We start from the raw sequence: 27353 nt of genomic DNA on the forward strand, positions 1-27353 counted from the left end.
AAACAAACAAGCCTACAGCTTCCTGAAATCTTAAACACTCCAGATTTTTGTCTTTTGAGAGAAAAAAATGTTCAATGTCACTCAGTGCCTAGCACATTGCCTTTCACATAATTGGTGCTTAATAGATCTTTGCTTGTGAAAATGAATCACCCAGAGGTAGGCAGAGCAGGTGACTTGAATTCATCGCTTAATGAGGGTATATCAAAGTAAAATAAAAACCATTTTTGGCACCCTCTGAAATCAAAGGATGTGGCCATAAATGTGAGTATCATTCAAGCACTGAAATATCACCCAAATTGAAAGAAGTATCCCCAAAAGGAAGTGGGGGGGGGAGTGGGGGGGGGTGGGGAGAGAGGTACTTTTTAAATTTCAGTTTGAAGTTCTGTCTTTAAATTTATGCTCTAGGATCTTTTCATTTCTTCTTTCCTCTTCCCTCTCCCAGTGCTACAGCCATAGCTGTTAAAGAACCATAAGAGAAAGTTTTTGCCACCATTTCCTTGACTGTCAAATACCTCAAAATCAGAAACTGATACGACTTTATCATTGGAAAGGACTATGGAACCTTTCCATCTGACTCGGAGTTGAAATGTTCATAGATGTGTTCCTTTCAAGGAATGTGAGCTCCTTGACAGCAGAGACTGTTTACTTTTCCATTTGTATCCCCAAAACTTGCCTTAATGCTTTGCACATAGCAAGCACTTAAAAATGCTTTTTGTATTCATCCATTCACATAAGTGTTTAGAGCTATGCATTTTCTTTAGAAGATTTAGGCTAATAATAATAATAGCTAGAATTTATATAGTGCTTTAAGAGTATGCAAAGTACTTATATATATATAATTTTATCCTCAAATCAACCCTGTAAGTTAGGTGCTATTACTTTCCATTTTTATAGTTGAGGAAACTTGATATGTTGTCTCATCGTTGTCATCTTAGTTCATAGATCTTCTAGTTTTTAATGATTTATCCTTTGACCAACAATTCTTTAATATTAAATCATTTAGTCTCCATTTAAGTTTAAATCTTTTCCATAATTTCATTGCATTGTATGCAGTAAAGGATATATTCAATATTTCTGCTTTCCTGCATTTGTTTTTAAGATTTTGTGTCCTAATATATATGGCCAGTTTTTGTAAAGGTACAATTACACCTTAGAAATATGTATACTCTTTCCTATTACCATTCAGTAATCACCAAAGAGCTGTTGTACCTAATGTTTCTAGAGGTCTATTCAGATCCTTTACTTATTTCTTGGGGGGTTTTTTGGTTATGTTTATTGATGTCTGAAAGGGGGTACTTTAAGATCCACAACTATTATAGTTTTGCTGCACACTTCTCCCTGCAATTTGACCAACTTTTCCTTTAAGTACCATATGCTATGCCATTTGGTGCATGTGTATATTAAGAATTCATATTAATTCATTTTATGTTGCCTTTAAGCATAATGTGGCTCCCCTGTATCTCTTTTAATCAAGTCTATTTTATTGTTGCCTGGTCCAAAGTCATAATTGTTATGCTTGCTTTTTTAATTAATCTGAAACATCAAAGGTTTTGCTCTAGTCCATTATTTTAACTCTGTGAAAATCTTTATTTAAAGTGTATCTCTAGCAAACAAGATATTGTTGGATTCTGCTTTCTAATCTACTCTGTTCTCCTCCATTTCATGGGTGAGCTCATCCTTGTCACATTCATGGCTAAAACTATTAATTAATTGCATATTCCTTTCATCCTTTTCTTGTAATACCTTTTCCTTCTTTATCAAGAAGAAAAGGCTGGTAAGAGATAGGGAGCATGTCTAGTAGTCTATACATGGTGCAATCCACTTAAGTTCCTCTGCTCCTTTTCTCTTCCACTTGCCATGATTCAGAGAACAAATTCTTATCCTTTTTTCTTTCCTTTTAAATCCTAGTTTGTTTGGCTGATCCCTCCCTGAACCTACTTTCCCCTTTATTCCCTCCCTCCTCTTTCTTCTTTTAGTTCCTTTTTGCTTCTCTCTCCGGTTGAATACAGCTCTACAGATAATTCTTGAATGTGTGTGTTTTTGTCTATGTTCTACATTTGTTTGTCCAGTTTGGATGAAAGTGAGATTCAAGTGACACATGCTATCCCATTTCTTCCTCCATTTTTGTATATTTATTTTCTTATGCACCTTAATTAAGTGATATTCATCAATTATCACATCCTCTGGTGCTCCTCCCCAATCATTACTAGAGGAAAGTGAGAGAGTTGAACTCTACTGTTTCCTATCACACGGTCACCTTTGCTGGTCCCAACTGATCATTTATTGAATGTGGTATTAAAGGCAAAGGAAAATCTATGTTTTCCTCAGTTCAGGAGTTCCTTTCAATGATGCAGATCACAATCCCAGGTACCAGTGAAATATTTTGGCTGTCTGTCTACATGTTAGCCCTTACACGTGCCATGTGACTAGACCATCTTTTCTTTTTACCATAAATTCCTTCATGAGATCCCTTGCTCTTATTCTTCTTTTGAGTTCCTTGTTGGTTAGATACTGTAACCTGCTCACATCTTTCATATTCTTCTTTATTGCCTTTTATGTGTTATCTTTTAGTTCTTTGGTGGCAGCTACATGCCATATAACAAAAACAAGAGAAGGTTAATTCACAAAGATGAACCTTTTCTTTCAAGGAACATTTGGGGTCATTAAAAGAATTTTGCTATTTCACAAAATTGAAAATCAGTCTAACCTGCTTTTCTCCTCTTGTTAAACTGTGGGCTCTTTTTGCTGTCCATCTGTACTGTCTGTCCCAGACATAAGGACTGTTGGACAAACTGTACAGAGTATCCATCCAAATACAATTGGGCAGTAGACATCCTTCATCCATTCTGTCTGTCCTCTGTGGATACATAGGTCAAATTCCTTTGAGTTCTTTCAGATCCCTTTCAGGAGGCTCTACTATCTTCTGGGACTTAATGCCATAAGCATGTTGTCTGTATACTGGAGGACCTCACCATCTAGAGAGAATCATCTCTCCTCAACCTGAACTCCATGCTGAATATCCTGTATCACAGTGGCATCTCAAAGGCCCCTCATTGCCCTTATAATTGTATCATTTCCAGCATGAATCTCCTCAATAAGTTCTTGGTCCAATCCAGTTGTTTTTCCTTTTTTTCTCTTACCTCCTATATGAGTACATCTAGAACTATAACATTAGGGTCCAAGTGTGTTGGTTCCATTGTCACTGATTAAAAAGATTTTTTAATGATTTTAATAAATATTTTCTATTTCTCTTCTGTTTGTAGTCCTTCCATTTTCAACTGTGAAAGCCTCTGGAATTACTTAGTTATCTTACCAAACCTTTTTAAAATTGGTTTTACATTCCAATATTTCTCTTTGCTCTTTGGGATGATATTATTCATAACTGTTCACCATCTTTCTTTGTAAAATTTTATAAATTAGTTTAAAATATTTTTGCTCACTATGGCCTTTGATAATCATTTCTCTACTTTTAGCAAGTGAGTTGTTAGCTGACTAAAGCACTTTTGGGGCTCTTTTGGACACTTTGTTGTGGCAATGAATTAACATTATTTAAATTTTCAGGTTAAATTATTATCTTTGTTGTTGATATCATTACTTTTGTCCATTTCCTATTTTAAATTGTCAATTATTTGTTTAAGTAATTCAGTTGTCAAGCCATTTCAATTTTATGCCATATTGTTTCCTCTTTATTATACTTTCGTCTTTTTTCTTCTAATTCTGATCTTAGATGACCAGAAAGACATACGATTAAGGATTAATTCTGCTCTTTACGTCATGATTCAGTATTCGCCATGTCCAATACCTATCAATTCTCTTTTTGAAGACACAGAAATATGATACTCCTTGCATAATCTATAGTCTTTGGCTTTTCTTACTCTTTTTTTCCTGAACCATTCATTTGCATATATTTCTTCTGATCCTCATTATTTCAAACACCTTTGTTTTAAAAAACACCAGCTACCAGAGTGTATGTTGATTTAGAGCAATTTATTTACTTAGTTTTCCCCACTTTATCCTCAGTAAAATACTGGTGCATAAATTGCCATTATTTTGATGGCAGGCTTTTTATTAATGATGTAATATGTGCTGACCAAATATCCTATGAGATAATATTTCTTGTTGTCTTTGAGTATATTACAAAACCCACTCGCCAACTCCTTTCTTTGACTCAGTGAGAGCCTTGAGTCATCCTTTCATTTATCTGTAACTCTCTTCTAATTTCACTTATCCATTCAGTGATGAAGCACTGGAGTCAGACTTTGTGGAGCCTCTACAGCAATGGTGTCAAACTCAAACAGAAATGGGGGCCACTAAACTGTACATAAGGATCTCTGTGGGTCACATAGTGACTTGGTTTTAAAATCTATTATTATCTAATTTTTATTGCATTTTTATTCATTTTGTTAAGTATTTCCTAGGAGTGATGTGAGCTGTAGGTGGTCCATGGGCTGCTTGTTTCAACATCTAGAGATTAACATTTTTTTAAGGACACATAAGAGATATTCAAGAAGATCTCCCCAGGTTCCTCTTTGGCATATTCTCTATAGATAAGTATGAAACTCTCTGATCAAGGTCTCTATGAAGCTTCACATATCAGGACAGAGTCAGGTAATCAGAAGACTGTCAACATGCACATCATTTTATGGACTAGGTTTAACCTTTTATGGGCTAGACTATAGGAACAAATTCTAGAAGGTTTGGAAAACTCAGAACAGAAGTTTAGATTAAAAAATATAAAATTTAGAAAAAATGAAAATCTGCAATCTTCATTGCTTCAATATCTTTTTCTATCGACAGACTAAAGTAATTCTAACATATGAGTGAAATTTATAAGTTCATTGCTATTTATGATTTTATATTCCATTTGTTGCAGAAGTTTCACTGAAAGCACACCAACTGAATTCTCCCTATTCAGAAGAATAATTAAGGATTTCCTTTTGTTGAAGCCCTTGTTCCATGCTTGAAACTTCACTTGTCTGTTGCTAATTGAAATAAAATAAACAAAAATCTAATATTAGAAACATACAGGTCATACAATGAAAATGGAAGGGGAGGGGGAGATCTCAAATTGATTAATGCCTCGCATCTGAAGTCATTTCCTTGCACCTGCAGTGAATATCTTGAGGGGAGAAAAACATGGAAACAAAACTAGTATTCAGAATGAGAACAATTATTTTCATTTAGTTTCTTCTCCTTCTCAAAATGGTTATCTTTACAATTGTTCTACACAAGAGAAGTTTTTAGAATTCATTATTCATAATCTCAGTGCTAATACATCAATATATTTGCTCTAAAAAATATTTGATTAGCTTAAAGGCAGCTAGTAAGCTTATGAAAAAGCCAAATACAGTAATTATAACTTCATACTAATTTGACTACATTACAGTCTTATATTCTATATCAGTTTATCCCACATTTGCCCCATAATTTATGCTCAATTATGCTGGGCAAAAATTGCATTAGCAATGGCAAAGGGAAAAACATAATCGCATGAGAGGCAGGAAACCAGAGTTAACCTTAATTCTGTCCTCTTGAATTTTCATTCATTACAACTGGTCTTTCTTTGCATGAGTACAGAATACACAGTACCAGAATCATAAGTAAATTCACAGAAAGTACACAGTCTTCAAATACTCCTTCAATTAAAAAAAAATGTTATCTGAGAGTTTCCTAACAGGTCACCCTTCCAGCTGCTTTTATTTCTTACTGTTTTAGAGCTATGACTAAGCAGAAGAAATACCAATAAGCGATAGGCTACTAAACCATTCCATAGAATAAGATGTTGGAGTAAGGAGCATACTACATACTACAAATCTGTCTGCAGTAATAGCTGACTTTATCAGCACAACAGAGCATGGGTTACTTGGAACTGCAGCACCATTTGAGCAACCTGGTAGCCTTAGATTTTATGAATCTTTGTGCTAAAGCAGGATAATTTTCTTAAAAAAAGGTTAGATCCAATCTTTTGCTCAGACTAAGGAGTTCTATTATATTACTTAGGCATTCTATCTGGATTCATATTTATCAGTGGAATTGCATAATTGGTACTTCCTTGCTCCTTTCATGGGCTCTACTTTAAATCACTAAAATAGAAGTTTCCATGCCTTTTTGTATCTGTGCATGGCCCTGTGTATAGCCAGAGAGACAGCAGATATGTCTGTTTTGTTCCTCATAGGATGGTATAACACAAGATGTCCCTGATGAGTTTTCCCTTTTCTCACAAGCTCTTTTTAACCTTTTTCAGCCTGCCCAATTTTCCCTTTCATATTGTTGACAGCTTTTATGAAAGAAACTTGGAACTCATAATGGGCAGCAAAAAGTTCCCTTGATTCTAGGGCCATCTGAGAAGTCTATGATCAGTAAAATATCAGTGACCACAATTCCTGTAATTTGTCTGAAATCATTAAAAAACAAAGGCACTAGAAAATTAAATTCATACTTTGTTCATCATGATGATGGATTAAAATGAGTGATTTTGTTGTATTGAAATTTCACCCATATTCTTTTGCTTGATGACCTCGTATAAGTTGAATTATACAGGCAGAGGCCTAATCGGTATAAGTAAAATTCCTATCACTGTCACAGAAAATTGGAAAACATATTATTATTTATCTTCTGCTTCACTAAGAATGTAACACTAACAAGATCATCATTTGGCAGGCTGTTTTGATTAATAATTAATCACTGATATTAAATAAATGTAACCAGAGCTCAGACTATTTGCCGCTCAGGTGGAGTAAGGGCTCAAGCCCTCATTAAGCATCCTGGGAGTTGTCATCTTCATAGACCTGGAAGGAATTATAGTTATATCAGTCTTTGACCAGGGGTCAGTATTCTCAGCAGGAGCTTTGAAATCACTCTGCAACAGAGTAGAGGAAGTTGGAGCAGTGAGTCAGAAGAGAGCTGGAGTCAGTGAGTCTGCAATGGAGCTGCTTTGAGGAAGACATTTGGTTTGGAGACTGATTGTGGGTGTTGATGCAGCTGAAGATTCCCCTGCTTGCCACTCTGTTGGAGGAATCATCCAAAGGAGTGTGGCTGAACTTTTTCTTCCTAAAAAGCTGCTACAATTGGTGGCATGTTTCAACTCTCTCTTTCGGCTGTTTTTGTTTTTTTAATCTCTGAATAAAATTGGCAGGAATTTTACTCTAGTTATTTAATTTTGTCATAACTTTTGATTGGATTTGTGCCTTCAAAAGCCCTCTCCATTTACATAAAAATCCATGAACAATCATGTGTATTGCATGTCTGTATATTCCTTGCCAAGTAAGTGAAAATGGTGGAAACCAGTTGATAGCTGGAAAATACACAGAAATATAAATAGGACAGAGATCTAAATCACTATTCAAATCTTAAGAATTGTCTTAACTGGGGTTTCTGAGATCTATGAGTTTAAAAACTTTTTGATTGAGCAGGAGCCAATTTACCTGTATAGCCAGGCAAGGTCTCTCTGAACATAGGTACATTAGTAAAAACTCCAGCCTTGAATGTGAAGAGGAGGAAACGGGATAGAGGAAGTGACAAAAATAAAGGTTATACTCTTGGAAGGCCCTCTCAGAGAAGAAACGCATGGCTGGGAAGGATTTAGTTCCTCCCCTTTTTCCTATTGTGGTTCTAAGAAACTGCAGCATGTGCAGCCACCACACCCTGGTAAACTGTCTCTGCAGACAGACTAAACTAGGTTGAGGGTAATCTATAGGCCTCAAACCCTTCATTGAGTTAGGGGGGTGTCTACCCCAACCATGTCAAAAATTTCCCTGGTAAAATGGGTGGATGTGAACAATTTGTTCCAATAGCCATGAAGGTAGCTGAAACAGGTTTTGTCAAGTGCTTTTAGGGCTCAAACATCAAAGACACCAAGGTCATCCACTGCATCCCCGGCCATTGTCACTCAATTTGACTTTTCTTCCTGCTACTGGATTTCAAAGATTCTGGAAGAGAGAGGCTGATGACTATGCACAATCCTGCCTCTCTTAAATCCAATTCACGCACAATTCATGCACAATTCACACATCACCTATTATCCACTATTTTACCCCAGCATTGTGCTGTCATTCGAAAATGAAGGACAAACAACAACACTGTGAGAAAGAGTAAAAGAAGGAATAACTAGCAGTTTTGTTTCACAGTAACACCTATATATCATACTATAGAAGCATAATTTTTAGTTACCAATTTCAGCATAAGGTTAGATACTTGGTGATGAATTTCTGACCAGGGCAAATAAAAATACAAGATTATTCTAATTTCTGAGAGGTACCCTTTAATTTACAGTTATGGTAATAGAATAATAAAAAGGGATCAGGAGGCCTGGGAATCACACAGAACTCAGATCACAAAAAAACCTTAAAAATTGGTATTCGGAATGTAAGATTCATATTGATTAACCAACAAAGGAATATAACACAGGAGGAATTAAATCATATTCATCTCTGCATTCCTGTAGCAAACTAAGTCAAAAGACAAAAGAAAGTTAATCTATATAGAAAGAATTCTTACAGGTCTTTCCTGGAGAGAAGATAAAGGAGTCAGTTGTGTAGTGCAAAGGAAACAAGGAATATTATTTCATGGGACGCTTAGTCATGTCTGGGTATATGCTCAGCCTAGCTCAAACCTGCTTACATGAGGCAACTGTTAAATTTTCAAAGTGGGCATTTATACTTTGGAAATAGGCAAAAAACATTACAAATAAAGAGGATTTATTATTTTATTGATTGTCCAGACTTTAAGAGAGTGATGGAGTAAATACTAATAATAAATATTGAACACAGAAGTGTTTTGTACATACTTTTCCCTTACAGCGAGTCGGTTGCTAAACATTTACCAGCACACTCCTCTTCATATCATATTTCAATGTTTATAAGAAGCATTTGTAAGAAAGACCACTATGAAGGTAACTGTTGCTCATGTACCAACATGTATTTCAAAGAATAAAGAGACAGAAAAGAACCCTTTGAATTAAATAAACACAGACCGTGATACTCTGTGGCTTTAGTACAAACATGGGCACAGATGACTATGGCTCAGGAGTTAGAAATAAGAAAGTCCAGAGCGGCAGTGGGGAACTTGTGACTCAAGGCCGCATGTGGCCCTCTAAATCCCCAAGTGTAGTCCTTTGACTGAATCCAAACTTTAAAGAGCAAATCCCCTTAGTAAAAGGATTCCAAACTCAAGAGCCTATTAAGAAAATTCAAGTTTATATAATGAATCAATTGCTCTTCACAAAGACAGTAAGTATAAGGTAGATTTAGATAGCATCAAATAACAGTATGAAAATCAAACTAATTATAGATAGGAACCCACTAGTTTACTGATGTGAATCTTTTCTAAACAAACTGTCGTGAACAGACCAATGACTTGTGAAAATGAAAATCAATACCGAATTAAAAGGACAAAGAAAAGAACATATGAGGCATACTATTTGAGACAAGTCTAAGTTGGCCTATTTTAAAGAGCTGTTGATGAAAAAAAAGGAAAGTGGATAAAATAACAGACATAGAAACAGATTAAAACTGGACTATAACCATTTTCTTGGTAAGGAGATTGATTTCCATGAGAAGGGGGAAAAATGACTAGAAGTTGTGTTGTTTATAGCAAGCATCCAACCACAAAGGCTTAGGCATAACCTTGTTCATAAAATCTTACAGAGGAAGATAGTGGAAGATTCTAAGTAATATAACCGCAAAAAGAATCAGAAGTGGTAGAGTAGAAAACAGGTTTATTTTAAGTTTAGGGGAAGATCTAATTAAACCAAATCATCCTAAGTTATTTAAGGATGAAACTTAAAAGTATAGTGATGGCAACAGAAGTAGAAACCATTTTGAAAAATTTCTATAACAAACTATTTTTTTAATAAATGGGAAATGGAGCCACCACATGTGGACTTTAGTATCATAAATCCCAAAGCTGCTATTTGTCCTTCATTCTTGAAGAGGACCATGACATCAGGAAGGTGATGCCATTACTTGCAAGAGAATTGGATTTAAGTGAGGGAGGGCTGTGCCAAGTCACTGCCTCACTTCCTTCTCCTGAGCCATCTGGGTCCAGCAGCAAGATATACTCAGGACAAGTAGAGATGGCCCTGGCTGCAGTGGCCTTTTTAAGTTAAGGTCTTTCCCAAGTCTCAGTCTGACTGAGGCAACACCTGTTCTGTGATTAAGGTTAAGTAAGAAATGAAGCACAGGATGGCCTCTTTTACCTAGTAAATTAAAATATGTACATACATATACGTACACAACATATATAAATCTGAGAGGAAGACCCTCAGGGTTTCTAGACAAAACAGAAACAATTGCTATTTACATTTACTCCAAGTCATCAGGGCCCAAACAAAGACTAAGTGAGACTTGGGCTGAGACCTATTGTTGGCCAATCAATGAGAGCTAGAGTGATTTGGGTTTAAGGTATCATCCTTAAGAAAGAAATCTAGTCCATAAATCCCAAGATATTTTGTGAAACCCCAATGTGCTGTATAAGGAAGGAGAAATGGTAAGAAAAAAACGAAGATGAGAAAAACAGTTGAACTAGATCAATATACAGAAGGGAGGTGGATGTTGGAAGTGACATAATTTTGACTGAGGTGAGTGATCAAATCATCTAAAAGAAGTGAGGTTATCAAACTTTAAAAAAATTCATGGACATTATTTTAAAAAGGCAATGGAAAAGATATCAAAGGCTATTGATATATGACAACTTTCCTATATTTAAAAATATTTATGAAAAGAATCTCTATCCAGGTATCCTTTATGATTCTTTGAGAAGGGAACAGGCAGATAGGTTATTTGCATGCCATAGGCTATATCAGATCACATCTCTACAGTCACAAAATGGATTGAAACATATAGGGAATACATGATTCCATTCTACCAGTTTGCTGACCATAAAAATGGTATTTGATTCAAAGTATAAAATGATGCCTTAAAAAGCAAAGAACTGCCTATTTGTATGTCAAAATCCTACAAGAGTCTTGAAAGACTGTAACCACAGAGAGAACCTTGCCTCATATTAAATGAGCCAGGTGCATGTGCTACTCAAAGGAGGACATGTGCCACTGTCATGGAGGATGTTTAAGATGGAGTCCAAAGAGAAAAGGGATTCCCTGGTGAGGTCTCCTAGATGGTCCAGTTTTTAGATTCCATCATGTGGCTTGCATTTAGTCCCAGAACACTGCAAAATCTTCTAAAAGGAATCAATCATCACTCAAAAGGAAAAACCAAATGGATAAAAAATACCTGTTATCCAGACTTTGATATGTTTTTGAATGGATAGCCTATGGAGTTGGTTTGCCAGTACATTTATCCTGGACAGACACCGCAGATGCACTCCAGAAGTGCAATACAAAGAGGATACCTAGCTAGGTTGCCTTTGGAAAACTGCATGGTGTTTTAATGATCCTAAACTTTTCTGTGACACAATGACCCACCTTTTTAACATCAACATTTTTTGAGGCATTGCTGTATGGTTGCAAAGCATGAATTCTGCAATCTCTGAAAAAGTTAAGCTGCTGGTCACCCAAAGGGCAATGGAAAGGTCTACGATGAGAATGAATTGGCTACAACATCTTATTCATGAAAAACTCTGATGAAGAAGTGGTATAAATCTGTCATCAGGAAGAGGAGAACCTGTTCTATAGCAAGTATAAAAGATAACACAAGGACATCCCTCATGTGATGTCAAGTGACCTGGAGGAATGCTATCAGTACGTTGAAAGGCCCCTTAAGAGAGCCCAAGGGAGAACATGGACAAAGATTACCCAGGATGAAAAGACATAATCAAATTTCCATCCATACCTTGGGAAGGATTACTGACAATTACAGAGTCATTTAATTTATTTATATATTATTAATATATACTAATATATTATTATATATCATATTAATATATTGTTATATATTAATATAATTTATTTAATTTAATTCATTTAATTATAGAAAGGAGACCATACTCCAGTCACAGAAAAACATTACTTTCCATTTCCCACTCCCTTAATGATCTACATGCTAATCAGACCAGTACTAGACACTCTGTTTTGATTAACACTCATCAACACTAAATTAAGCATAAAGGTATTTTAAAATCCCACTGAATTCAGCTTCAATGTAATTTTGTAACTGCTTATCAATCTTAGTGTAAGTATTCAATGAAGAGCAGGTGCACAGGGATTTACCTGAATCCACTGAAAGAAACCAGCCATATAACTCTATGTATGGGCTTCAAGTTTTAGGTTGGACATTTTATTGTGTTACTCTGTTCTGGTGGAGAGATAGAAGAAGGTAAAGTAGACAAGAAGAAGATAGAAACAGAAGAGTGGGAGGGAAAAAAAGATGAGAACTAAGAAAAAACAGGAGGAGATTATCAAGAAATTGAGTGACAAAGGTTTTAATAGGGGATGACGATTTATGGGAGTGTAGTTGTTGCCGGATTACTTGGAGGGATGGGGCAGCACGAAGAGCTATAGAATGAAAAATGTTCAAATTGAAATTAAACTTGGACTCCATTAGTACTGTCCTATAGTTTAATCATAGACCCAAGGAGAATTTAACAAGCGGAGAAAGTGAATAATTCACCTTTCTACAGCATGTTCATGTTACTCTGCCCCTAGAAATCTGGTGAGGAAGTCATGCTGTATCTCTTATATAGCTAAGGAACTGGAGGTTCAGAGAGGTGGGGCAAATTGTTGATGGTTACAGATCCAGCCAAAATTCAAGCAAGGATGGCATGTAGCTTATTCATCTTTGGAGACCATCTAGCATCTAGTAAAATGCCTTGAAACAGCAGGTGCTCTATAAAGTTGGAGAATACATAAGTTGAAAGATATCTTAGCCATTATCTAGCCCAGTTCCATAAGTATACAGATGAGATGCCCTAAGAGGAAAATCAGCTTGTTTAAAGTCATATGGTCAACAGCAGGATACAAACCTAGGTCTAACTTCAAATCCAGTCGTCATGCTACTATATCATAGTGCTTCTCAAATGTTTATTGAATTGCAGAATTTCAGAGTTGGAAGAAACCTCAGAAGCCATCATATTAAATTATACATGAAGGAGAATCCCCTTTAAAATATATGCAACAAAGTTGTTAAGCCTTTGCTTAAAAAACAAAGGGGCACATCCTTCCGTCTCCTGCCTGAGGTTGCCCTTTACCCCAAGCTTTTCCCTTAAACAAAGTCTATCTTTCTCACCACAAATTCTTCCAGTGATGCCACATGGCTGTAGAACACTGACCAGTCAGGTCTCCAAAGAATTAAAGACACGGATCATCTAAAGGGCAATGGAAAGGTATGTGGGAAACAAATACGATGAAGCAAATTCTCAATGAATGGAGAACTGTGTAGGTTCTATACAATGAAGTAAAAGATATTATCAGGTTTATGTACAACTAGAAAAGGAGGTGGTCTGATTATTTAGCAAGAGTGAAAAATACCTGATGGACACTAAGGCAGGAAACAAGCACTTGTTAAGTACTTGCCATGTGCCAGGTACCATGTTAAGAGCTGGGGATACAAATAATCCTCATGAGCTCTCAAACTTACATTCTAATGGGGGAAGACAACATATACAAGGAGAACAAAGCAGAAGTGGGGTGGGGATGAGGAGAAGGTACCATACAGGGGCATGGTAGTGATGTCTGGAGAATCAGGAGCACAATCAGGAAGGGAATGAAGCATGCTCAACCTTGGTATCATCCCCAAGAGGGAGAACTTGAAAGAAACTCATCAATGGGAGATGGGGGACAAATGGCATGACAGAGGGACATTCCAGGCTGAGAAGGAAGTTGAGTGATGGTGGCAAACCAGGAGAGTCAGAAGCACAGCCAGCACAGGAATGGGTAGCCCACTTGTCCCTGTTTGTCTTTTTCTGTTTTGGGGGGAGGGGAAGCGAGAACCAGGGTTAAATTATTTGCTTAGGGTCACATGGCTGGTAAGTGTCTGAGGCCATATTTGAACTCAGGGTCTCATGACTCCACAGCCAGTACTCTATCCACTGCCCCACCTCACTGCCCTGGCTGGTTTCTTTTGACCGATATCAAAAGAAGACCTCCCATATGTCAAATGAACTCTAGTGGAGAAGATACAGGAAGACATGGACACAAATCATACAGGATCAGAAGGCCTGAATGAGGTGAGATATACATCTTTGAATGTATTCGTTACAGTGAAATCAGTGATAAAACATCGATGCATGGATTCAACTCAATGCATTACACAGCCTCTGAAGATATTTTTGGATCCTGTCATCCACCCTATTAGCCACCCCTCTCTATCTTTGTGTCATCTGCAAATTTGATAAACATGCCAGCTGTGCCTTTAACCAAGTCATTTAAAAATGTTAAACAGGAGCGAGTAATTCAACTAGAACCTTTTTTTCAACTAGCAATTCAGCTAGAAATCTTCTAAGTTGATATAAATTCATTAATCATCCCACTTGGTGATTCAGTTTTGAAGTTATTTAACTGCACTGTCATCTGATGAATATTTCCATGCTGTCCACAAGAATCACAAGAGGGACTCTGCCCAGTGTTTTACTAAAACATAAGTAAACTGTATCTACAATAACCTCCTGACCTAACACTCCAGTAACACCATCAAAAAAAGGAAAATCATGGATGAGCTACTGTAATCTGTTCCTTGTACAACCACAAGGGCTCTCCTACTATCTCTTCTCTTGCCCTGGGTATCACCTTGCTATTAGCCATTTTATTTCAGTCCACCCTTTTCAGTCCAAAGATCATTCTCCTTGACAAAGAAAACAGAAGAAAAAAAAAAGCAGAGAGCTCTATCTTCTCTCCATTATTTGTTACCATTGCCCATCCACCCAGAGTAGTGGTCCCATTCCTTCTCTGATACTCATCTTTTTCCCCGACATTGCTTTTTTAAAAATCTTATCTTGGCTGCCATCCTTGGCTCATTCTAAGCTTTAGTACTTCTGACACTGCTCTTGCAAGATCACACCACAATTCTGCATTTACCTTCTATTACACTCTATTGTCCACATCTTCTGACACATCTTTTAAAAACTTAAATGGGTTAATGAGTTTGCCATGTGTTCATATTGGTCTTTTAAAAAAACCAACTCTCCCTTTTCCGTCTCATCAGAATTCTCCTCATCTTTTTGCATGTTTAAAATTCTGTTCTTAAGAACTTCCCATCCCTCCAAGGCACACTTCCCAGGCAGCGGTTTAGTCCACAGGATGCTACCTGAACTCTTTGATAACTTCTCTCCCCAAACTTAGGATATGTGTCAGATTACTCCTGTATTTTCTCTCCTTTTTTCGCAGATTCTAAGATCTAATGGTTACTTCCTTGAAAGATTCCCCTATTTTTCTCTCCTGCTTTCAGATGGCAATAATTAAGGTCTATAACAGAAACTCTTGAGAGGCAGCATGGCATAATGGAGCCCTAGGCAACACTCTAAAACTATAAATTTCAGAGCAGGGCTAGTCTACACTGATAGAAGGACTTTCTTCATGGGGAGTTTTTCATGTTTATAAGTAACAGGACCAGTCCAAAAAACCTGCGCAAAATACTGGAATAAAAATTCTCCTTATTGGTTCCTCTACTTTGTATTATACCAGAATATCATCAATGCAAATCAGGAGATCATTAGCTATTCTCCTTTTGGCAGAGAGAGAACTCCACCAAAAGTTCAGATAACTGAACTTCCCTAACCCTACAGTATGTGTAACACTTCCATTTCATTATCCTAGTTATTTATATTTTGTGCATTTGTGTAAAGATGTCTAATACCATTCATTTTATTGCTGGCTCCATTAATCTTCCTCTTATCCAGTGACGACTACCTATCTTGCTTTGCTTAAATTTCCATGGGCAGTTTTCTTTCCCTCCCTTCATTTTCAGGCTAAAGTCTTTTCACTTAATTTTTTGAGACATCACATAAATACATTATTATCAGTCCTTGTTAGGTACTCCTCACCTCTGGTCAAGAGTTTCACTCCTATGTGACAGAAACTCAGAAACCCAAACTGATTCTCCTATACTATCTTCTTAACCAACCATTTAATCCATCAATCAAATTGTAGTCAACGAATCTGACATTACAGTATCTTGACTGGGCAGTGTTGTGTCAGGAATTTGTTCTTAAAAGTCAAATATGCATACCAGTCTTAGTCAATTCTTACTAATTTTTCCTCATAAATAGATTTGACCCTGTTATTCTTTCATTTTTTTTTTTTCAGGCTCCTTATTACCCACTGAATAAAATGAAAACTTAAAGCCCTCTAAACAAGTCAGGCCCAACTTTGCTTTTCTAGCTTTATTTCACATCAATCTCAGCTCTAAGCCAAGCTAGACTACTCTCTGTCCCCTAAATATACACTCTGTTTTTCTACCTTTGCTCAAACAATTACCTGTACCTAACATGCCCTCCCTCCTCTGTTATACGCATATATTCTCTTGCATGATTTACCTTTTCTATGAAGGAAGTCTTACTTAATCCAAAATATTGATGCTTCATCCCTTCTATCTTTTGTACCTCACACTTTGTTTTTTTCATTTCTCTAATCCATTGAGCATGTCACGCTGTATATTGTTTTTTCTGGTTGTGCCATATTCTCTGTGTTGTCGTTCAGTCGTATTCAACTCTTTGTGATCCCATGGACTACCAGCTCTTCTGTCTTTCACTATCTCCTAAAGTCAATCCAAGCTCATATTGGGTGCTTTCATGACACTATCTGTTCTTCTCATCTTCTACCATCCCTTTTTCTCTTTGCCTTTAATCTTTCCCAGTCTCAGAATCTTTCCCAATGGGTCCTGTTGTCTCATTGTGTGTCCAGAATATTTAAGCTTTAGCTTCAGTACTTGTCCTTCTAATGAACAGTCAGAGTTAATTTCTTTAAGTACTGATCGATTTGATCGTCTTGCTGTCCAAAGTACTCTCAAAAGTTCTAATACGTCCTTTGTCGTCATTGTTTAGTCATTTTTCATGCAAGTCTGACTCTGGAGTTTTCTGGACAAAGATACTGGAGTGGTTTGCCATTTCCTTCTCCAGCTCATTTTACAGATGAGGAAACTGAGGCAAGCAGGGTCACATAGCTAGCAAGTGTCTGAGGCCCAGTTTGGACTTAAGAAGATCAGTCTTCCTGATTCCTGGCCCAGCACTTCATCCACTGAGCCATCAAGCTGTAACTACTAAACTAAACTCATTGCAACCTCCGTGAATGCAGAGGCAAGTGTTATCTAAACTTTATATTCCTCTAGAGCGGAACACAGATTAGTTTAATAAATATTTATTTAATGTATGGAATTTCGCCTTTTTACATAGCACTATTGAGAGGAGTCATAATAGTGATAACAGACTATACTTACATAGTGCCTTTAAAGTGTACAAAGGTGCCTCTCATTTGCCATATTCAGAGTCAAATCACATATGTATATAGTACGTTTACATCTTATTTACACCTGAAGGATAGTATTACTATATTTATATTTGAATATGCTTGAGGAAAAAAGAATAATCGATAATTGTTAGTCCTTTCCACTCCGAATTCATACGTCTTCTCTTCACCAATAGTTATGACCACTGTCTGCAGTCTCATGATGTCTGTACCTGCCCTTTTGCCTTTTAGTGTGTGAAGTGACTCTGCTCACTCCCCTCTGAGAATGGCCTATTCAGGGAGTCAGTCTGCTTCTGTCTCTGCTACATTCTGAGGCTTACCTTATTCACAGCTGATCTATTGATTACTTTTTGGGCAACACTCTGCTTTTATGGAGTGCCAGTTGTTAGCAGAAGGATGACTCAGAGAATTCCAAAGGGCATAAATGACATTATATCAAGAGGGAGTGTTACATTATTCAGGGGAAAAAATAGCTCCATCTCTTTGGATATAAAATGTCATCCACTAAAACTCAGTTTGACAATGGAAAGACTAAGTAAACCCCATTAATCTATATTTAAAAGACGGAGGGAAAAGTGGATTGGGAATGACTAGATTTTAGATGATCTGATTTTTAGCCTCCTACCCCCTTCATCCTTACCCCTCTGAAAAGAATCTCAAGAGCACATCTAATAGATGTGGGAATAGCAGTAAATGAAGCATAATTTCCTATAAACTGTTGTTGGACTAAAAAGGCTTATAACTGCTAACGTAAACAGCCCAGTAGTCAAAGTATAAATAAACGTACTGGTATTTTTAAGGTCACTCATGCCAGCTCTTTGTAATATACATCACCACCCAAAACCACCTCTACTTTGTCTCCTACTTACCTGAATTAAATTGTCTTTTGAGTATTTGATTCAGTGAGTTTGTACCATGTGTCACTAGACAGATTTGGAAATGCAAGATTTTAGGCAGGTCCAGGAATCTGCAGTAGGCTGTTGTTACCCCAAAGACTGTAACCTAGAACTGGACCAGTTTTACAGATGGGAAGGAATTCTGGAATCATATTGAGAAATTCTTAGAAATTCTTTATTATTCTAGTAAAGTTCTAGGGAATATTAGTTTTCAGCCCCATCTCCATAGCAAATCTCAGTTCAAAGAGGATATTCCTTATGGAGTCCTCCTTAACATTACTATCATTTTTGTTGTTGTTAGTAGTAGAGTAGCAGTAGTAGTAGTAGTAGTAGCAGCAGTAGTAGTAGTAGTAGTAGTAGTAGTAGTAGCAGCAGTAGTAGTAGTAGTAGTAGTAGCAGTAGTAGCAGTAGTAGTAGTAGTAGTAGTAGTGGTAGCAGCAGTAGTAGTAACAATAGGAGTAGTAGTGGGAGTAGCAGTAGTAGTATATAATTGACATTTATAGAGTCAAGGTTTTAAAAGTACTTAAATCCTCACTAAAGCATCATGACCACCCCATGATGTACTGTACGTACCATACGCATATTAACTTTAGCATTCTTAGAATCACCTTGGTCTTTATTCAGAACCTTGGGTTCACTGCCTCCCCGCTCCTCGAGGGCCCAGTTTCTAGAATTTTATTAGATTTCAGTCCATTGACTAAGGGTCTAGATGCCCTGCATAGCTGAGTGATGAAATAGGAGTATATGACCTATTGCTATCAACGTTTCTCTTCCAAATGTTTTATATTTGTCCCTCTTTCCTTCCTTCCTCTGACCACCAGGGTCTTATACAGGGGTAGCTGTAATATCCTCCGGGCTGGCTTCCCTCATTTTCTGTCCTCCAATCCATCTGTCGTTTGGCTAGCAGACTAATGTTCCTTAAATAGCGATCTCAACACGTCATATGCCGAATCAGGGAATTGTAATGGCTTCCCCTTTGTTACCACATCAAGCCTAAACTTCTCTGCCTGACTATAAGGCCCACAATAGTCTGGCCTCACGCTATCTGTTCAACATAAGATTTAAAAGGTTTTTTTTTTTTGTTATGAATTTAACAAACATTTGAAGATACAAAGAACAGGAAAGAAGACTGTATAAGAAACTGTAAACTGTTAGAATATGTGCACATACACACACACATATATATGTATACACATATAAAGTTTAATAAAGGGATAACAAAATAACTGTTTTTACATTCTCTACTGCATATTTTTTTGCACATTTTGCAAAAATGTTTGGTTTATTATGCTCTTTAAAAAAACAGTTTAGTTTTATTTAATAAGTCAACTTTTCAACTCACTCTGAGTCAAAGACCTCCCTTGTCACAAATATGTATACTTAAGTAAAACAAATCAACATATTGGCCATGTCTGAGAATGTACCATGTTGTTTCCTACAATTTTCAATCCTACCCCTCTCAGTTCTAATCAGACTGGTCTCTCATGTCCCACAAAAATGCTTTGCTCATTTCTGTCTCTTTGTCTTGGCTTGTATTCTCCCCCCACCTAGAATACCTTCCTTTTCTTCTCTTCTTATTCAAATCAAACTCATCTCTCAAGGCCCACCTCAGAATCTCCTTCTTTTGATGAACAACTTATACCTTATTCCAGGGCTCCATTAGCTCTACTTTTATGGAAATTCTTTAGCATTTTAAGTCAATTCAATTCTATCAATTAATCAAGAAGGACTTATTATTATTATATGCCAGGCACTATGTTAGAAGGCTGGAGATATAAATCCAAGCATTTATGAAGGGCTCACCACGAGCCAGGCACTGTGTGAGGTGCTGAGGATATAAAGACAAACATCAAACAGTCTCTGGCCTGGAGAAGCTTATATTCTACTGTGGGGTGGTCAGGACCATGTACTTCCGGACAAGGCAGTATCTTGCATCATGTACTATTGTCTCAAGTGTGTCAGTCTTGTTTCCCCAAATATACTATAAGTGCCTTGAGAAAAAGGATCATGCTTTTTATTTCTTTGATATAGCCTGTGGTGCTGCTAACGGACATGTAGTAATTGATATTTATTGACTGATGGATTTAGCTAAACCAAACCTGCTAGTAAAAATGGTGGCAAACAGTATATTGATTTGTACTTCAGATATTCCCTTTCCTCATGAAATAGTAGTTAGTACCCCTTCTCTTAGGAAAAGTAAAATGACAGCAAACTGTTTAAATATCAAAGATATTTTCATTGCCAAGGGAGTCGATAATCTTTTTTGGATCCGTATCCTTGAACTCTAGCACGGGACATAATACACCACTGGATATACTTCCCTCTCAGGGTTTTTGTGACCCTGCTCCCTCTTGGTTCCACAGTACCTCTTTAGCTTCCCCTTCTCAATCTCCTTTGCTGCCTTATCATTCACATACCATCTAACTGTGATTGCACTCCAAGTCTCTGCCCCAGGCCTTCTCTTTTCTTTCTCTATAGGAGACTTCATCAGCTTCCATGGATTCAATAATCACCTCTATACAGATGACTCAAAAATCTATGTATCTATGTAAAAACTGATGTATCTATAATTTATGTATCAAAAATCCAGGGTCATATTACCAACTTCATACTGGACATCTTGAGATCTCTCTCAAACTCAACATGTTCCACACCTATTGAGTTTCCAAGTTTCCCCATTTATTTCAAGAGCATCAGTATCCTTCTAATTACCAAATGATCCACCTCCTCATTCTCCTTTATTCCATATATCAAATTAGTTGTCAAATTTGTCAACTCTATCTGCAAAACATCTTTTGCTCTTATCTCCTTTTCTCCAAACACAGGGCTATCACCGTAACTTAGGTCACCTTTTTAAATTATTATTACAATGGCTCCTAATTGGCCTTCCTACCTCACGTCTCTCTGCTCTCCAATTTACTCTCCACCATGTTGCCATATAATATTCCTAAAGCCCAGCTGCGCACTTCTCTGCTCCCAAAATTCCAGTGGTTCCCAATTACTGCTAGCATCAAATGTAACTTCCTTTATTTGGCACTGAAAGCCATCTGCACCCTGGTATCAATCTACCTTCTTGGGTTGTTATACATTACTCCTCTTTACATTTTCTACTTTCCAGCCAAATAGGCTTCCTTGTGCTCCCCATGTACAACACGTTAGCTTCCAATTCGGAGCCTTTGCAGAGGCTGTCCACTATGACTGGAAAGCACTTCTTCCTCACTTTTATCGCTTAGAATCCCTACCTTACTTTACAGCTCATCATAGACTGAGCACAAGCTCTCCAGATAACCTTAGCTTCTAGGGCTTCTCCCTGGATATCAACCTGTATTAATTGTGTTTATACATATACATATATATGTTGTCTCCCCTGATACTTGAGGGCAAAGACTGTTTACTTTTTGTCTTTACAGCCCCAGTGACTAGAACTGTGCTTGGCACATAGTGGGCACTTATTAAATATGTACTGATCGAAGGATCTTCTAGTATTGTAACAAGAGCAATTGTGACAAAATTGTTGGGGCATAAATTTTGTACAATTTTTCAAGCTGAGTTCATCCCATTAAATTATTGAGATGTCAACAATCACAATTTAAAAAAAATATTTTTCACATTTCAGAGGTGGGGGAAAAAAGCAAATATGAATTACAACAACTTACCTGAGAAAGAATTAATTGTCCATGGAATCTGTGTACAAATTTTCTTAAAAATGAGAAATATGTTTCTTCTCCAAGCCTACTGGCTAGAAACCGCAGAAGAAAATAGCCCTATGAGAAAAAAATACTAAAAATAAAAAAGATGCCAATGGTTATCACATCAGAAAAATATTGACGTAGTGGGATCCAAGCGATCTACCAATGAATTATAATTACTTTGGCAAATCTTTAGACACTGTTCATGCTTGTAAGAGCCTGTAATTGCAAGGACCTTTTTGATTACAAAATTCTTTACATTCTCATTTACTCTTCACAACAACATGGCATGTACATGCAGTGAAAATGCTATTATTCCCATTTTACAGGTGAAAAAATTGAGGTTCAGAGCTCACATTCACAAAAGAATTCAATGACAAGGCTAGGACTAGAACCCAGGTGCTCTGACTCCAAGACTAACCTGAACTTGGAGGTTTCACCAATATGGGGCAAGGTATAAGGTTATGCTAAAAATACAAGTGGCTTTTCTCTTTTTCTACATGCAGTCTCATAATTCAGCATGCTTTTGAAGGAAAGGAAATTTAAGGGCCTTTCCTCATATACTGGCTTAGTAATATGGAAGCTCTTATTAAATCCCCACAGTTATTCCTGTCTACAGACTGATATTTTACAGTAGCCTGAAGAGATGGTGGTCAAACCTGACAAAAATAGGAAGTAGGAAAGAATGGAGCAAAGGGCTAGAAGAAATTGGACAATTGTTTAGTGTTTTCTGAGTCAGGTTTTCATAATACAGCTTCATTTTAGATAATGAAGTGTTTCAATGCCTGTAGTATCAGATGTATCGTTACTGCAATGTAATTACAAAGAAGTATTCCAAATCCAAATAAAAGTGATATTTTTTGGACTATCACATAATGACTTCCTTTATCATGATATAATCTAAAGTTATCTATGTGGATAAAATACAAGAATGTTGGTTTTCTGATACTTGAATAGCCTTACCTTCAAATAATGAACTTGCATGAAGATTTTTTCTGGTTTAAGACCATATTTGACAACTGAAGCTCCAGACTCACTCACTTGTCCCGTTTCATCTCTATTGGGTCTAATATTGAAAAATGAGAAAAGTATTTATTATCTTCCCTGTACAAATACTGTCTTCTCTTGAAAGTCTTGCTCACTAGCATCTTCATTTGTTTGTTACTACAATTTTTTCAACATTGTACAATACAATGGCTGATCAAGATAAGATTCATATTTGGGCTGCAACTAGTGGCTATTTCTTTGACATAATTATCAAGCTTTGAGCTAGATAAGATCTCATCAAATCTCAGGACCCGTTTCTTTTGTTTTAGAACCTATATCATTTTGATGCCTCCACAAATTTTGATTCTGATGTCTCACTCATCATACAGAGGTAACCCAGGGTTTTCAAACACATAACTCGAAGCATATTGTAAGCTTACACAATCCTCACAATGACAGAAAGGAAGACTCTCGTCTAAGGATCAGCACCATTAAGTAAGGAAAACATCATTTCCAGTACACTGACTATTTGGTACTGAATTCTTCACCTATACCAACCAATGAAATAAAGAAAAATGCAAGGGGGGCGGTGACGAGATGGCGGAGTAGAGTACTAGATCTCCCCACACAGCCCATAAAATACGTGTAAAGAAAGACTCTCAACAAATTCTAGAGCAGCACAAGTGGAGAATAACAGAGTGGAGATTTCCAGCCCAGGGTGACCTGAAAGGCGAACAGGAAACGTCTGTGCCACTGGACGCAGAGTGGAGCCTAGCCCAGCCTTGGCCACACAGGGTGGCTCTGGGAGGAGGACATGAGCAGGCCTCTGGGACAGAATCCCCAGTCCCAGTAGCAGTGGTTCGCAGATCCCTCAACCCACAGGCGCCAAAGGTCAGTGAGAGGGTTTTTCAGGTGGCTGAGAAGGGAGAAGGGCCTTCTCATAGCTCTGGCCTCAGGCAGCGGCCCCAGAGGCCAATCAGGCAGGCAGCAGCAGTTCCCACAGCAGTGCCTACAGCAGACTGGATTCATTATTGGATCATAAAACCCCTGGGGGCACTGAGCAGCTGACTCTTACCTCAGCCCTGTGCAGAGGCCCTGCAGCAGCTGATCTTTATCTCACACTGAATGGCAGCCCTGCCCCTACAGCTTATCTGAAGCTCAGCCCCCAATGCTGGCTTTGCAGAACTGGAGACAAGGTGGTTGTAAAGAAGAAACTCTACTAAGATTCTGGGCACAAAAATCTCTTCTTAATCCCAGACCAGTGTACACGCTTTATTGTGCCACCTTGGAGGAATTGAGATCTTACAGATTCCCAGAGTATACCCTACTCTTGACAAAGGACCCAAAAGTCAAGTACCTGGTTGGGAAAATGCCCAAAAAAGGAAAAAAAGATAAGACTATAGAAGGTTACTTTCTTGCTTAACAGGTATCTTCTCCCATCCTTTCAGATGAGGAAGAACAATGCTTACCATCAGGGAAAGACATAAAAGTCAATGCTTCTGTATCCCAAACATCCAAAATAATTATTCAATCATCTCAGGCCATAGAAGAGCTCAAAAAGAATTTTGAAAATCAACTAAGAGAGGTGGAGGGAAAATTGGGAAGAGAAATGAGAGAGATGCAAGAAAATCATGAAAAGCTAGTCAACAGCTTGCTAAAGGAGACCCCCAAAAATGCTGAAGAAAATAACACCTTTAAAAACAGGCTAACTCAATTGGCAAAAGAGGTTCAAAAAGCCAATGAGGAGAAGAATGCTTTAAAAAGAAGAATTGGCCAAATGGAAAAGGAGGTTCCAAAGCTCACTGAAGAAAATAGTTCTTTCAAAATTAGAATGGAACAGATGGAGGCTAATGACTTTATGAGAAACCAAGAAATCATAAAACAAAACCAAAAGAATGAAAAAAATGGAAGATAATGTGAAATATCTCATTGGAAAAACAACTGACCTGGAAAATAGATCCAGGAGAGACAATTTAAAAATTATGGGACTACCTGAAAGCCATGATCAAAAAAAATAATCTAGACATCATCTTTCATGAAATTATCAAGGAAAACTGCCCTGATATTCTACAACCAGAGGGCAAAATAAATATTGAAAGAATCCACCAATCACCTCCTGAAAGACATCCAAAAAGAGAAACTCCTAGGAACAATTCCAGAGTTCCCAGGTCAAGGAGAAAATATTGCAAGCAGCTAGAAAGAAACAATTTGAGTATTGTGGAAATACAATCAGGATTACACAGCATCTAGCATCTTCTACATTAAGGGACTGATGGGTGTGGAATATGATATTCCAGAAGTCAAAGGAATTAGGACTAAAACCAAGAATCACCTACCCAGCAAAACTGAGTATAATACTTCAGGGGGAAAATAATAGTCTTTCAATGAAATAGAGGACTTTGAAGCATTCTTGATGAAAAGACCAGAGCTGAAAAGAAAATGTGACTTTCAAACATAAGAATCAAGAGAAGCATGAAAAGGTAAACATATGACTGACCATGATATAGAACAGAAAATTACGTATACCTTCATGATTACTCCTCGCAAAAGGATTAGCAATATGGTCAAACTCTACAGTTGGAAGTAACGTGAGAAGTCATATAGTCTAACCTTCTGCCCCTCCACAGTTCCATGGCAGGCAGTTGTCTGACTTATGTCTGAATACTTTGAGCAATGGGGAATTACTTCATTTTGCATAGATTTAAGTACTAGAAAAATCTTTCTTTTATTTAACTGAAAGGTTCTTTTAATTTGCACTCATCTTTTCTGTTCTCTAGAGCCAAACAAAATAAGTCTAAAATCTCTCCCTATTTCCATACAATAGCCTTTCAAATATTTGAAAAAATTACTATTATCCCTGCCACCTCCACTAAGTTTTCTTTTCTTTAGGCTAATTATTCCCACGTCTTTTAGGTAATGCTTACATGACATGATTTCAAGTATCCTTATTGTATTCATTACTCTATTTTGAAATATGTTCATTCTCTAATGTATCAATGTCCCATCTAAAATGCAGGATCCAGAACTGACCACAGAATTTCAGCTGTGGTATGGCCAATACAAGCAGTATTGAAACTAATGTTGAAACTATTGCTTCCCATATTCTAGACTCTATGGTTCCATAACTGTCATTTTTTTCTTCATAAAATTAAATTTTCATGAAACATGATATATGTGAATATATGAGAAATAAAGGTCTATTTTAAAAAAAAATGCAAGATGGTCCTCAGTCCTGTGTAGTCCCTTCTGATACTTCAATGAAGAGGGCAATGTATCAGAATGGGGGTAAAAAAAAATTTTTAAGTGGTAGGGACCACAGAAGTCATATAATCCAACATTCTTGTTTCACAAATGAAGGAACTGAAGAGAGGCTAAGTGACTTGACCAAATAAAGATATTTAAAATGCTGGACTCTAAATTCAATGCTTATTCAACACTACCACAATAGAGGGTATTAAGGATTGAACTTTTTTTTTTAAATGGGCTAGAAATTTTAATGTCTCAATTTGTCCTCAAAATGTCCCCTTTGTGCAATGACTAGTGAAGAAGAGATGTGCCACTGAAGGAACCAGATTGTATCAATCTTAACCATCTTACTATACACAAAACTATCAAAAAGCAGGAAACTGCAACTAAATGGAAGAATGGCCAACAGGATCTTCATGAACAGGAAAATAGAGAATTTGACATCCATGTTATAGAGAGTCCAAAGGTGGTAAGAGATATCATTTTTATGGGACATGGTCATCTTGTATTGCATTTCACATAAGTATTTTCCAAAGCAAAGATATCACACATAGTCTGCAACACTCCTCAATGTAGCTGGAACCAGAATAAAATATAATTATGAAATATTTAATGAAATAAATAAAAATACAATAGAACATAGATATGGTTTTCTAAGTCAATATGTAGCCTGCAGAGATCTTTATATACAATTAAGTTGCTTGTTTCTATTTGAGTTTGAAACAAATATTCCAAATGATGACGATTAAAATAATTACAGCATCCATTGCAGAGAATGAAGAAGTAGAGGAATTTCATGAAAAATATGGTAAGATCCTCCAAAATAAATCAACATATACACCAATGTTCATTATCTTGAATGCTAAGAGAGGAACAGGTAAGCAAAATAAATTAGAAAACATGGATCAGTAATGAAGTTTGAGAGAAGTCAAAGGCTCACAGATTGGAGATTACAAAGGCTCACAGAAGCGAACATGTTTATATATCATGAATATTTTCTTTAAGAAAAAAATTGGTAGGCACTGAACATAATGAACAAAAAATGAATCTGATTGTTCTTTATGACAGGAAATGATTATTGTTCATGCAGGAAAATTAGCTGTCTTTGTACCATCAGATCACTGACTTATTAAAGCAAAGATTAAAATCAGTACAAAGCTGGAGAATAAAAATGAGAAAAAGATA

General features: G+C 36.9%; 1 protein-coding gene across 14 annotated transcripts in view; it reads right to left on the reverse strand.

The window, feature by feature from the left end:
• Positions 1 to 27353, reverse strand: part of AOPEP (aminopeptidase O (putative)) — a 553954-nt gene that overhangs the window by 228872 nt on the left and 297729 nt on the right. For 13 of the 14 annotated variants that reach the window (XR_011964391.1, XR_011964390.1, XM_072596916.1 and 10 more), the window contains 2 exons: positions 22899 to 23001; positions 21903 to 22010 (listed from right to left, as the gene is read on the reverse strand). Coding sequence is in view for 12 of the 14 variants with exons in the window: in XM_072596916.1 (XP_072453017.1) it covers positions 21903 to 22010; positions 22899 to 23001 (211 nt within the window). In the remaining 2 variants the exon portion in view is untranslated. Of the gene's footprint in view, positions 1 to 3972; positions 4983 to 21902; positions 22011 to 22898; positions 23002 to 27353 lie in introns of those variants that run through there. The other variant, XM_072596921.1, reaches the window with a different exon arrangement.

This window comes from Notamacropus eugenii, chromosome 3 (assembly GCF_028372415.1).
Source record: "Notamacropus eugenii isolate mMacEug1 chromosome 3, mMacEug1.pri_v2, whole genome shotgun sequence".
Lineage (NCBI taxonomy): Eukaryota > Metazoa > Chordata > Mammalia > Diprotodontia > Macropodidae > Notamacropus > Notamacropus eugenii.